Source organism: Leptonotus elevatus, chromosome 1, assembly GCF_054856555.1.
Source record: "Leptonotus elevatus isolate MCC_2025b chromosome 1, RoL_Lele_1.0, whole genome shotgun sequence".
Classification (NCBI taxonomy): Eukaryota; Metazoa; Chordata; class Actinopteri; order Syngnathiformes; family Syngnathidae; genus Leptonotus; species Leptonotus elevatus.
In genome coordinates this window covers 603,153-617,515 of record NC_141239.1, presented here as the reverse complement: position 1 = coordinate 617,515, position 14,363 = coordinate 603,153, and the positions used below count along the sequence as shown (strand labels likewise).

The window sequence follows — 14,363 nt, the reverse complement described above, 5'->3', positions numbered from 1 at the left end:
TTTGTGGCGCTCGCTCACAGGCAAAAAGAATAAAAACTTTACACCATCTCTTAAAATTAAAAGCAAGATATTTGCCTCCTACAAGAAACCCACCTACAAAAATCTGAAGAAAAATTACTTATTGATAAGAATTTTAGCCAAGCGTACTCTGCGCCTTATAACAGTAGACAAAGACGAGTCTGTATACTCATAATAACAATTTACTCTTTACTCTAAATAATACAATAACAGACCCAGAGGGCCGATACATTATTATTCAGGTGACTATATTTAATAAAATATATACATTTGGTTATTTATATGCCCCTAATAATGATGATCCGGCCTTTTTCCATGAATTTTTATCTCAGCTGTTTGAATTAGCAGCGAACTCTACGATTATTATTGGAGGAGACTTTAACACAGTCTTAAATCCATTAATGGATCGTTCTAATAAAACAACATGCGTAAGGCGATTACAATCTACAAAAGTAATAGCGGAATTTATGGATGACTTTGGCCTCGTCGACAGCTGGAGACTTAAAAACCCAAATAAGAAGGAATTTACCTTCTTTTTCAAGAATGAATTTTTTTTCTTACAAATAATTATATTGCTGATAAAACAGTTACAAAAACACATCCTATTATTATTAGCGACCACGCGCCAGTCTCCCTTTCCCTACAAGTTGATTATACCTTTAAACCACCACCGACATGTTGTTTTAACATCTCACTGCTAAACGACGCAGAGTTTGACAAAATTATAAGAAAAGAGTGACTTTTTGGAAATAAATGACTCTCCAGACTTATCTCCATCTCTTCTCTGGGAAGCTGGGAAAGTAGTAATTAGAGGTAAAACGATATCATATTCATCTTATAAAAAGAAACAGGATCAACAATTAGAAAAAGACTTGGAAGATAAAATTAAACAACTGACGGATGAGTACGCAATAAACCCAAATAACCAAATATGGACTGACTTACAAAATACAAAAATACAGTTAGACAATATGCTAACTAAAAAGTTTATAATACAACAATTGAGATACAACAACTTTGAATATAATAACAAATCAAGTCAATTTCTTGCAAACCAACTTCAACGTAATCGGGAAAAATCGCTTATAACGGCTATTAAAGGGACAACTGGTGAATGTACACAATCACCAGAAGAAATTAATCAATTTTTTTATAACTATTATCACAACCTATACTCAGAAACTAACAAGCCTAACCCAGAGCATATTGAGGCATTCCTCAGTAGCTTAAGTATACCTCAGTTAACTTCTGAATATAAAGATATGTTCGATGCGCCACTTACTGTAAACGAGTTGTACAGTGCTCGAGATAGTATGCCAAATGGCAAAGCACCCGGCCCGGACGGTTATCCGGCTATATTTTTAAAGCACTTCTGGTCAATGCTTGCTCCACTATTCTTAAGAGTAGTAACAGAAATTAAACCTAATGGTCACATACGCCCACACATGAATACAGCAGCAATTCAACTTTTATTAAAGCCAGAAAAAGACCCCACCCTTCCATCAAGTTACCGTCCGATTTCACTAATTAACACTGATATTAAAATGATCACTAAGGCTTTTACATCTAGATTAGAAACAGTAATCCCGACAATCATTCATAGCGACCAGACAGGCTTTATTAAAGATCGTCACTCTACTAATAATATTAGGAGGCTCTTTAACCTTATTAGCATGTGACAGCGGTATTTGATAAAAAGGCAGTTATTATATCATTGGATGCAGAAAAAGCTTTCGACAAAGTTAACTGGTCCTTCCTCTTTGCTGTTTTAAATACATTTGGCTTTGGGAAGTCATTTATTCACTGGGTGTCAGTATTATATGATTCTCCTAAAGCTACTGTTACTACTAATGGGATTATATCTAAGAGTTTTACTCTACAGAGGCACAAGACAGGGATGCCCACCGTCGCCTTTATTATTTGCAATATTTATTGAACCGCTTGCATTAGCCATACGCCAGGAAAGAAGGATTCAAGGAATTCACTCTGGGGTAACAGAACATAAAAGTAATCTATATGCCGATGATATTTTACTTTATTTAGAAAAGCCTGCCATTTCGTTAGGGGAAGTATTTAACTTAATAACTAAATTCTCACAGTTATCAGACTATTCTATTAACTGGACAAAATCAACACTTCTACCTATTACAGAAAATTCAAGGAACCCTGCAAGCCAGGACCCACACTACTCATTTCCGAAAGGTCATTTAAAATACTTAGGCATAAAAATCTCACCTAAATTAACCGATTTAATTCATTTAAACTTTACTCCACTTCTGGATAGCATTTATAGTGACTTGGAGCCACCATTAAAATTAAAGTTTTACCCAAAATAAAAAAATAATTCTCAATGATTCCATTTAAACCTACGGCTAACTGGTTCCAGTTGTTGGACTCAACTTTACTGGAATAAAAAAAAGCAAAGATTAGTCTGACTACTCTTCAGAAAAATAAATCCAAAGGAGGTCTAGAGGCACCAAATTTTATGCACTATTATATAGCCAACCAGCTACAATATATTATTTTCTGGGCACAACCCAACAGAGATACTAACTGTTGGCTGGAACTCGAACAGGTGGATTGTAATAACCTCAGACTCCTAGATTTACTCTTTATTACAACATCGATTAAGCGACATAACTGCTTTAAAAACCCAATGATTTCCGCCACCCTGACTGCCTGGTGGAAGGCACTAGAAATGACAAAAGCCCAAGTGGAGCCCAGCGGGCTTTCTCCCGTATGGCGTAACCCCGACTTTCAAATTAACAACCAATCGTTTTATTTGAATGTGTGGGAGCAGAAATGAATGACACATCTGCACCATCTCTTCTCAGATAATATGTTTATATCATATACATCCTTGCTCCAAAAATACAAAATAAAAAACGGAAACTTTTTACATTATTTGCAAGTTAAAAGTATGATAAAGAAACAAATTCCAACACTTCGGGGTACGCGCCAACCGCCTGTTTTAGCTAAAGATATTACCAAGCTTTCTCCGACAACAACAAAAAAACTCTAAAAAAATATATAAGTTACTTTCATATACTGATAAAACGTCTTTACGCATCTCGAAATGGGAAACAGACTTGTCTATAGCGCCGGAATCGGACTTTTGGATTCAAGTTTGTGAAAACGTTTTTAAAATGACAAAACACACAAATTTACAACTTATCCAATATAAAATGATTCACAGAACATACATTACTCAATATATGATGAAGAAAATGGGACTCTCAGACTCCGACATTTGTCTCCAGTGTTTACAAAACACTACAGACACTTATTTTCATGCTTTATGGTTATGTACTCCGGTTATGTGTTTCTGGACTAAAGTCTAAGAAAAACTTTCCGCTGTCTTGGACTGTGGGATCCCGTTCTGCCGTTCTCTCCAAACTTGTTTGCTCGGTGACTTAACAACAATTGACTTACCACATAAACAATTTCAATCTACACTTGTAACCCTTACTATCGCAAAAAAAAATAATTCTTGTTAACTGGAAAAATAAACAAACTCTGAATATCGACCAATGGTCGAACCTCCTCATAAATCACATCTTAATGGAAAAAATATCTGCCTCAAATAAAAACTAAATGTCAAAATTTAAAGAAACATGGTCTACGTATATAGAATTTTTTAACCTAAACCTGGTTACTTAATTCTGCCTGTTAGCGAGAGCCACCGCAGCGTGAGAACTTACATTGATGTTTCTGTATTTGGCAATTTGTAACTAATGGTTGTGTTTCTATAGTCAGGAACCCGGCTGCTGCCAACAGGATCGAGCGGATTCACCTCCGATGGGCACTAAGGGTTAATATTCGGATTCACGGCATGCCAGTGGGTTCATTCTATAGGTGCTGCCCCCCCCTGGCTGGGCGTGGGCGGGTCTGCCCCTCTGTTGGCTGCTGGGTGGCGGCTGCGTCTTGGCCGTTCCCTGGTCTCCGGCGCGGTCCGTCGCTCTGGGCCCGGCGACGCAGTTCGGGGCCTGTGGGCCGCCGGGGTGCCCCGTGGTTTCCCTCTCACCTCCCACTTCCTCTCCCTCCTCGCCTTTCCCCGCCCGTCCTCCGCCTCCCTGTCCCTTCTCCCTCGTCACCCTTCCTCCTCCTCTCCCCCTCTCTCTGCGGCCCTGCCGCTGCCCCCTTGCCCTTCTTGTCGTCCCCTTCACCGCTCCCTTCCCCCTCCCCGGTACGCCTTCCTTCCCCTCCCCTGGTCCGGGGGCTCCATCCGTGGCCCGGGTCTCGGCGCTCCGGGGGCGTGGGTGGGGTTTGGTGTTGTGCCCGCCCCGCTCCGGTGGGCGTCCTGGCGCCTCGGGCGGGCCCCAGGATCCGCGGGGCGAGCCCTATCGCCCCGCCGGGCTGGTCCCATATGCCCGCCGGGGTCCCAGTGGGGTGGGTGGGGGTTTGGTGGGCGGGTGCGCCTCCTGCCCCCACCCGGTTGGGGGGAGCCCTGCTGGTCGCTCCTCTTAACTCTCTGCACTAGGTTTGCACAATACTTTTATAGACATATAGGGCACATAACACACTTTGGGGGGGGGGGGGGGGGGTGGAAACACCGTCTTCACCCTACAACTCCCCTCCAATTTATTTGAAAACTGGAGAGGAACTCCGTGCTATTTTGATTTTGTGGAAATGAGAGCAGGTTAAATTCAGTGTTCCTTTTTTTAATTGAAGGCAAGAAGGAAATTGCGTCTTCACCAATGCAAAACTGTGAAAACACCGCCATCTAGTGATGGGCATGACACTTCTTTTAAGTGAACTGAATCTTTAGAATCAGTTAATTCAAAAGAACCGTTCAAAAGATTCGTTCTTCGGCTGAGACGGGTTGATATGGAAAGTCGTCCGCCAATTCCTCCGTCCTCGGAGCAGTCGTATAATCGTGGCAGTTGTCAATCAGCGCGTTGTTAGCATTAGCCGTTAGCTGTAGCTTCGTTCTGGAAGAGCTCGATCTTTTGCCGTCGCGGTTCGACATTTTGCTACTTGACTTGCCAAAGTCAGCGCTTCCTCAACTCAAAAACTGAAAAAACTTTGAAAAGTCTGAATTGATACGATGTTTTTACCATTTTATGTAACTAAACTTGGCTCTGCTCGGTAGTAAGCGTCGACTTCCTCGGCCATCTTGGAACATTTTGTTGCCGATAATGCATTTGTGGGGAAATTTTTGATTTACTCAAATCAGTTTGAAATGGCTGTTACGTTCCACTAAACTCACTGTATTGTTTAAAAATGGAAGGAAATAAATAAAGGTTGTGTGTGGTACGAGAGTTAGTCTGATAGGACGGTTAGTCTGCGCGGGAGAATTTGACCAATTCTAAACTCCACCTACAAGCGATCAACAGGTTTGTTTTCATAAGGAAAGCTTTATTGGCACAAGTTACAGACAGCAACAGAGACACTTTATAGCAAAACGATTATATGATTTCCTCAGGATGGCATTTGTACAAAGGACTTTGATCTTTTAACTCGGCCAATTGTAAGGTCACAACAGGATGATCCCTCCCCCATTTGAAAACCATTTAGCAAGGCAGTCAGGTGATATCAAGTCGAGTTAAATGAAAAGAAAATGAGTTATTTTGATAGTGTATTTCTTTTACAAATCGCTGGTGTTGGGACAAAACCTCATGTCACAATTAGGCAAATTTCATATTTTTCAAAAAGCTGTACTTTTGTTCAGTCCACCCGTGGGTGTCATTTTCACAAATGATTGACCAATCTTGCTTGCTCTCTTTGATGATGCAATGTTAATGTTTGAACAGTTTTTGGAGACAATTTCAGAGGTATAAGGTTTTTGCCTGGCACCAGCAATATGTATATAAAAAAAAAAAAACTTAAAAAAACCCACAAAAAAAAAAACTTATTTCTTGGCTTTTGCCAGGTGTTCGCGGGCAATAATAAGCCTCTGGATCTGAGCGGTGCCTTCGTAGATCTGCAAAAGAGAAAGCAGCAGTTACAAAATATCAGGTGGCCGAAGGACTCTGTTCTATCCTAAAAAAAAAAAAAGTACAAAAAAATTAATAAATAGTACATTTGTTAACTCAATTCATTAGACACGGTAGCAAAATAAGCTAATATTTTGGGAAGAGCTCAAGAGAAGAAAAGCAAGATTTCAACCTCTCAAGGTTTTTCTCCATGTGAAAAAATAACAAGCATATTTTGACAAAAGGATTAGAAAGTACAGATCTGTTTAACTTTTTTACCGCCAAAAAACGTTTAATGACATATAGTAAAATCCAAATGAATGCCGCCAAAAATGTGAATTGACGTTTACTATGTTTTTTTTCCCGCTCAATGGGCAGGGCAACGTCAGTGGCTTGTCATTGGGCTTGTAAAATCCCAAAACACCCACTTACAATGGCCAGCAGATGGCAGCATTGTATCTCTTTTCAATAGTCTCCCGGTAATATGGACAATATGGACTTTACAATGAAACATCATGAATATGATGAAATGGAACGTTTTCAAGGATGACGCAAATGATCAAAGCCTTTGTCACGTTAAATCGAATTCACAGAGCGTCACTAACCAAAAAATATTTGTGTCAAAGTCACTGTTGTGCAGAAATTATCTTTACAAAAAGCTTATTTTCTCTTTATCTTTTCAATTTTCGCTCAATGTCACTCAAATTACCTATTTTCAAATCGTGATTACTACGGGTGTGCCCAAAAAAATCGATTCTCATAATCGCGATTCTCATTTAGTACGATTCAGAATCGATTTTAAATGTCCCAAAATCGATTTTATTTAAATTATTTTACACTGTCTTGCCTTTGTCTGTGTGTGCCTTTATTTGGAGTCCTGTTCATGTTGTACCCGGTTTGGCCACTGAGGGGCAGTGTGGTTCCACGCGGTCTAATGCACTGTTAAGTTGTAGCCACATTAGAGAGTAAAAGGAAAAAGTTACGATCAAATTATTCCAATAAAAGTTTTTTTTTTCAGCGTGGAGTCGTTCTTTTGAGTGATAAAAGTGCCGCGAGTAGCGCGCTAATTAGCATTAGCAAGTCAGACTGGAGTAGATCGTTACAATTCCTTGCACATCTACAGATTGAAGCAAAAATTATTGTCAATCAAATCATTTTGAATCAAAAATCGTTCTTAAATCGAAAATTGATTCTGAATCGAATCGCACACCCAAAAATCTCAATCGAATCGTGAGACATTCAAAGATTCCCACCCCTAGTGATTACTAAAGAACGGAATAAGATAGAAACTTACTTTTTTTCTAATGAAAGAATGGAACGTGACCTTTCATTAGGGTGTGCACCTTTTTTTTACGTCGTGACAGCACACAATATTCCGTTTGCTTTGAAAGAGGAGTTCAAATGCTCGAAATCAGTTGGGATTGTTTTTGGGAGAACGTGTGGCAGTGAAAGAGTTTTAAAGTACAAAATAATAGTCAGAAAAAGAAGACGGGAAAAAAAGGAATTGAACACACGAACAAATCCTTTGCAATTGGCGCCCCCACCTGGTAGATTTTGGCGTCGCGCATCAGCTTCTCCACCGGGTACTCGCTGTTGAAGCCGTTGCCGCCGAACACCTGCACGGCGTCCGAGGCCACCTGGTTGGCGATGTCGCCGGCGAAGGCCTTGGCGATGGAGGCGTAGTACGTGTTGCGCCGGCCGCAGTCCACCTCCCAGGCGGCGCGCTGGTAAGCCATGCGCGCCAGCTCCACCTTCATGGCCATCTCGGCCAGCAGGAAGGAGACGGCCTGGTGCTGCCGGACAAGATGGCCGCGTCAACGAGGCTGCTCATTGCGCAACGAAGCATGCGTTGGCCTTCCTTTTGGGACAACGAACCTCGGCAATGGCTTTGCCAAAGGTTTTCCTCTCCAGGGCGTAAGCGGTGGCTTCGTCGAGGGCCCTCTGGGCCAACCCGGTGGCTCCTGCTGCCACCTGCGGGCACATCTCGTCAGCGGCGCGTCACGTCCAAACGGCGCGACTCGGGTGTCACGTGACTCACGGGCGGCCGGGTCTTGTCGAAGGCGCCCATGGCGATCTTGAAGCCGGCGCCCTCGCCGAGCAGGACGTTCTCCTTGGGAATCCTCACGTCTTCAAAAGTGATGCCTCGTGTGTCGGAGCACCTCTGGCCCATGTTGATTTCCTGCGGTTACGAGAAGAAAGAAAGAACCCGCTAATGCAGCGTTTCGCACCTTCCAAGCAAGGCACATTTTATGAACTCATCTGCTTCCAAAAACGCATTTATACGTTGTTGTTGTTGTTTTTCTTTGCCACAGCACACAGAAAGCTTTGATGCAGCCTCTGGCCTGAAGAGGTCGCATAAAGCAATGGTAGTTATTACAAAACCGGCCAGCAGGTGGCAGCAGAGTACAAGAGATCAACCAGGGCCATGTTGCAAAAAGCTCTTTCCCCACTGTTTTAAACAGATTTGTGAATAATGATGAAAATTAGCTATATTCTAATTGCTGCAAAACAGAAACAGATACAAATATATTTTTTTCCTGATGAAAAGAGACTCTAATCTTTCTTTTGGTAGCTTCCATGTTTTTACAGCAATAGAACGCAATATTCTGTGGGCCTTGCCAAATCTGTCAAAATCTAGTAAAACAAGCGGGTGCGAAGGGGGTTGCTTCAGTGAAAATGGCTGCGAGTGAATGAGTTGAGACCAGCGAACGAAAAAAAGAAGTTTCTTTTCAACTTGGCTTACGTCTGACCTGACGTAGCAGCCAAAGTAGCAATGATCTTTTTTGCACGCTCCACATTAGCAGTTGAATAAATTACTTAGAGCTGTCAAAATTCATCGATTATCAAATTCATCTACAGCTATTTTAATACACGAGTCATCGTTTGTAACCATTTTTCATTTCAAATGGTCCAAATCCTCAGATTTCAGCAAATCAACAGTCATTGTTCACTGATTTCTGTAGTCCTTCATTAAAAAGAAGCCGATTAGCGTCTGCGTTTAATAAAAACATTTTTTTTTTTTGCTAACATCTGTTTTTACTTTGGAAAACCAAGAGCGAACCGGTACTATAGTACATCATCGATCCACTTTTTAAATTTATTTATATATTTCTTTCACTATACGAATATGAAGTACAAAATAAACACCAATGACTGGTTAATAAAGAGTCATCAGAGAAAAAAAGCTTTTATCATGCAAAATTAAAATAACTCCGATAAAACGATTAATCTATAGATTGATCTATTATAAAAATAGTCGATCGTGACAGCACTAAAGTAACCACGAGTCGGAAAAACGCAGACCTTACCTTCCGTCCGATTTGAATTCCGGGCGTGTCGGCGTCCAAAACGAAGCCGGTGAAAGCCTTGTTGGTGGGACACTTGGGATCCGGGTCGGTGCGGGCCAGCAGGAAGTACCTGAGAACACAACGGGACATTCGGCGCGGAGAAGACGGACCACGGCGCCGTGGTGGGAGCGCACGGTACGCACCAGTTGGCTTTCCCGCCGTTGGTGATCCACATCTTCTGGCCGCTGACCGCGTACTCGTCGCCGGTCTTCACCGCCCGCGTTTTGATGCTCGCCACGTCCGAGCCCGCCCCCGGCTCTGTGACGCAGTACGCCTACAAAATTGTACAGTCAACATTTTGGAGGTCAAGATGCGATCGTCTCAAAAAAATAACTAATAATCATATGAACTGCAAATGTTTTTGGTGCTACAGAAGGACCACAAGTGGAAAAACGGACGGACAATATTTATTCCATTCCAGTGGTTAATCTTAATTTTTTATTTTACAGCTTTATAGCAGTTATGATCATTAATATATGTAAAACCAGGGTTATTATAGTTTAGAATTTTCATTTTAATTACTTTGAATTTCATTTTGAGTTTTGTTTTCAGTTTTGTCAAATTTTATTAGGTTTTTTTTTAGTTATTAAAAAATGCTTCATTTGAGTTAGTTTCAGTATTACCCCCCCCCCCCCATCATGTGTATTAATTGTACGCAATATTTAACTCATTCACTGCCATTGACGGCTATAAACGTCAACAAGAGTATGAAAACCTGGAAAAACGTTTTTATTGTACATTTATAGGTATAAGATATATTATTTACAGATACAGATATAAAATGTTAACTAGTGAAGTCATGGGATTAATTATGAAAAATTATTTTAATTATTTTATTGAAATTAATTTTTCATAATCTTTTCTTCTTTTTTTGTATTAAATTTTTTTTTTTTAGAAAAACTTATTAAAAAATTAAGGGCGTCGGGCGATAATTTTCTTTAATCATAATTAATAGCATGACTTCACTAGTTAACTCACGATTAATCAAAAATTTTATATCTGTTCTAAATGTACAATAATAATAAAAATTCTAGGTTTTCATACTCTTGTTAACAAAAGTGGGAAAAATGTTAAACTAATAAAATAGTTACAATGAATTTTTGACGTCTATAGCCGTCAATGGCAGCGAATGAGTTAATAAACACCAAGGTAAAATGAAAAAAGTAACACATTTCTTACATAGTGTTGCATTTGGGCCGAGTTAAACGAAAAAGCGGCGAGCCGAGCCGTTGGAGCCAAAAGTCAAGCCGGCAAAATTGTCGCCAAGGAGGGACGTCATGTGAAAAGTGCTTTTTTATTGGCTGCTGCTGGATGACATCACTTCTGTGAGACACACTTTCAAACGGCTTTATTCCAGTTAACATTGAAATGAAGACATTTAAAATCAGCCCCAAATGCTCATGCATTAAATGAATTACTAAAGACTAAAATGAAGCATATTATTATTGTACATTTAGAACAGATATAAAAATTGTGATTAATCGTGAGTTAACTAGTGAAGTCATGCTATTAATTATGATTAAAGAAAATTATCGCCCGACGCCCTTTATTTTTTAATAAGTTTTTCTTAAAAAAAAAAAAATTAATACAAAAAAAGAAAAAAAGACTATGAAAATTTGGGAATTTTTCATAATTAATCCCATGACTTCACTAGTTAACATTTTATATCTGTAAATTATATAATTATAGTTAGTTTTGTAAACATGAAATGTAGTTTCAGTTTTTTAAAAAGGATTTTCGCTTTAATTTTATTTTGTTCACAAAACTGTTTGTTCTTTTGATTTTTAGTTGTGCTTTTTTCTTTCTTTCTAAAATAACCTTGTGTAAAACGTTGCCTGCGTGTTAAGGCAAACGAAAAAGCGCATGACAACGCAGTAAATGCAAAAGTGGAAACAAACAAACTGCATTCTCGGTGAACGAAATCAAAATGTACGTACACACATGAGCGGCTCCTCCGTCATCCGGCCCAGATATTTCTTCTTCTGTGCCTCATTTCCAGCAATGATGACAGGCATTTGCTGCAAGACACGGAGAGGCTCAACAAGCCGCTTTGCGTTCCGAACGACACATTTGAATACGGCACGACGGCGAGTTCTCACGCCAAGAGAATTTGCCTCGATGGCAGTTTGGATTCCCGTGCAGCCGTAGGCCAGCTCTTCCGTGATGAGGCAGTTGTCGAAGATGGACAAGCCCATCCCGCCTTAAAAAAAAAAAGAGAAAACAACAATCAATACATTCAAACATAAAGGAGGATTCGAACGCAGCATGCAAACGCACCGTACTCCTCCCCGATGTGACCATTCATCAGACCCAGCTCCCACGCTTTCTTGATGATAGGTACTGGGTACTGCGAACCCGAAACACAAAAAGTCCATTTGCGGGGGCTATAATTCACCTGGCGAGCCGCACCCTCCAGAAAGAGACTCACCTCCCCGCTTCTGTCGTACTGCGGCGCGTGCGGGACAATTTCCTCCCGCGCAAACTTGCGAGCCAGCTGTTGGAACTCTCGCTGTTGGTCCGTGAACTCTGCGGGACCGAGACAGCGACGGGATTGTGAGCGCGTAAAACCGGCGCTGCCTCAAGTGAGCAACTTCTTCGACCAATGGACAGAATAGAGAATATTGTCTACTGTGCAACTTTCTCACATTTCTGATGCAGATCAAGTATTTCTTGTAAGCAAAAAACATTTCCATGTACATAACATTGGGGCCCCACAGAGAACTCGAGATTCTGCTAAAAATGTTAAATATGAATAATTACACAGCAGTTAGTTCCAACCAAGCAATTTGATTATGCAAGAGTCATTCCACGATTTATGATAAAATATATATAAAACCACACAGAAAGTTGGGTCAAATTGACCCATAAAGTAGATCGGTCCATTTTTTTTTGATCCATAATTGGGTTACTTTTGATCCACTTTTGTCAACCGGCTCCATTTTGCATTTTCAGACTACTTTATGTCACTTACTTTTGCCTGTCAAAACAAACTTAGTTTGTTTCTGTCTTTGTCAATGTTGACAGACGCTTTGGCTAATTATAGCACGTTGTGCTAATGTTTGCGAAAGAAATTTGAGTTGGCGAGCCAAATAACTTTCAATTCAAGTGGGGTAATCCTATAAAAGGTCTTATGCTGCGGATTCAAATGATAAACGAGATCTGGCCGATTGATCAGACGACTTGTGAAACCATCTCATGCTTATTAACTAATAAATGTCATGCAGTGCTGTAGTTCAAATGTGTGATTAGTGAATCGGCTGTTCAAATAAAGTGGATAAATATTTGTATACATATTTTAGTTTCTCTTAGGAAGACAGTTTGTCTACTTTGTAGATCTCAAGCGTGTGTTGTAATCTTTAGATTTTCTAAACCACTGCACAATTCATGGCGAGAAATGTCTTTGTTTAAATTATTAAGATGCTTCAACATTTTAGGGGACCGTTACTTGCATATTTCCACTATTTGTATTGAGGTGTATTGTATTATATAGATTATTATTTTTAACCGGACAATTCCTTTTTTCCCGTCCAGTTGAAAACATTTTCTTCAGGCTTCTGATTGGCTGCTCAATGTTGGAGTCGAGTTTTCCTGGTTGTCATTGAACAAGTGCGTTTCTGAATAAACGAACCGCGCATGTCATCCAGTAACAAAGTCGACAAAAGTGAAAATGTTGCGACGACCCACCAAACGAGAAGCCGGTGGCGGCTGCCGTGTTCTCGCCGGAGATTTTGGCGGCGGTGGCGCCGGAGCTCTGAAGCCGAATGGCACCGCAGCGCACCCCGGCTCGAAGTACCTAGAAGGAGGAGTGGCACAGTTCAGTCCCATAGTAGCCGTTAAGGGCAATACAACAATTGGAGATATGAATGCACGTAGGACGCGCTTGAACATTGATGAATGCCGTTAAAAACAAGCTAACATTAGCCACTGACGTACTCCGTTAGCTAGCATGTCTGTAAATTGACGCGTCATGGGACATTCCTGACAAGCACAAGCTAGCTTGGCGCACTATATTGTCTTGTGCTCTCTATACGAGTAGTTTAACATTTTAAAAAGGATGAACACTCACCTTATTCAAGAGCATCGTTGCTACAACTCAGACGACACCACAACAGACAGCTTGACCCCACTCGAATATGCCAGCCTGCTCGTCCAATCACGGCGAGGCGCTCAGTCATGTGACGCACAGTGGACAGTGAACTTTTACCTAGTACTCGAGCGTTACCTAATCCTTTACACCCTTCAAATGCCTTTTTGTCATACTTCACCCGCAGCCAACACTAACCGGGAGGTTTGTTGGAGGGTGGGAGTTTGTTGCACATTTAGTGGTAAATGATAGGATAAACATTATAAACCGAACGTCAGTATATGGAGGTAAATATGGTGCAAAAGTAAATTATTAATTAAGTACCTGTAAAAAAATGTTTTAGTTGTATTAAAAAAAATAAAAATAACTGTAGAAAAAAGTACGAATTTGTATCTGTAAAAGTCGTGATTTGTACCTGTCAAAAACGAGTAGATTTAAGTCCCCACTGCGCACGCGCAGAATGGGGCACGCCCTTTTGCCGACAGCTCAGCAAGAGCATTTTTTACCTGACGTCAGAGGTTGTTTTGCAAGTCACAAGTATTTGCCCTCAAATCCCAAGTCAAGACTGACAAGTCTCAAGCGATTCACAAGTCCTACACTTTTCACGAGTTTCACGTCCTTTCAAGTCATTTTAACAGCATCGTAGATTATATAATTTCGGGTCTCAGGGAGTGAAAGAGTAGTGCCGCGTTTGCGATGTGTTACCAGAGAGTTTCCATATGCAGCTAGCAACGACAATTAGCCAATAAACTGACATTAGCTTACTTGCCGTTCTTTGTGCAACTTCAGATGTTGAACGAAGTTTGAAGTTGTTGCCTCTCCGTCAGTGATCTCATCTTGGACATACTGCAATTCATTTTTTGTTGACCACCCAAACAACTAGTGCTGCAATGGATAGCAAATAAAATGAAATCAGATCAATAGAACTTTGTCTTTATTTTATAAAATGATTTCACCCATTAAATAAATACATGCAAAAAACTCAAAATGTCTAATATG

General features: G+C 40.6%; 1 protein-coding gene across 1 annotated transcript; it reads right to left on the bottom strand.

Moving 5' to 3' along the window:
• Positions 1–5,355: 5,355 nt before the first annotated feature.
• acadm (acyl-CoA dehydrogenase medium chain) lies at positions 5,356–13,486 on the bottom strand. Its single transcript, XM_086087550.1, has 12 exons — positions 13,347–13,486; positions 12,965–13,073; positions 11,709–11,806; positions 11,558–11,627; positions 11,380–11,480; positions 11,218–11,298; positions 9,424–9,554; positions 9,242–9,350; positions 7,972–8,112; positions 7,809–7,904; positions 7,478–7,726; positions 5,356–5,941 (listed from the first exon to the last, which is right to left on the bottom strand). Exons 1-12 carry the CDS (start codon positions 13,359–13,361, stop codon positions 5,870–5,872), a joined length of 1,272 nt encoding a protein of 423 aa, XP_085943676.1. The 5' UTR covers positions 13,362–13,486; the 3' UTR covers positions 5,356–5,869.
• Between the last annotated feature and the right edge of the window lie 877 nt (positions 13,487–14,363).

Excerpts from the sequence above, each read along its gene's own strand:
- acadm (XM_086087550.1), bottom strand. Across the intron at positions 11,481-11,557 it reads TCACATCGGGGAGGAGTACG|GCGGGATGGGCTTGTCCATC; the intron begins GTGCGTTTGCAT and ends TTTTTTTTTAAG. Across the intron at positions 11,299-11,379 it reads TCGAGGCAAATTCTCTTGGC|CAAATGCCTGTCATCATTGC; the intron begins GTGAGAACTCGC and ends CGTGTCTTGCAG.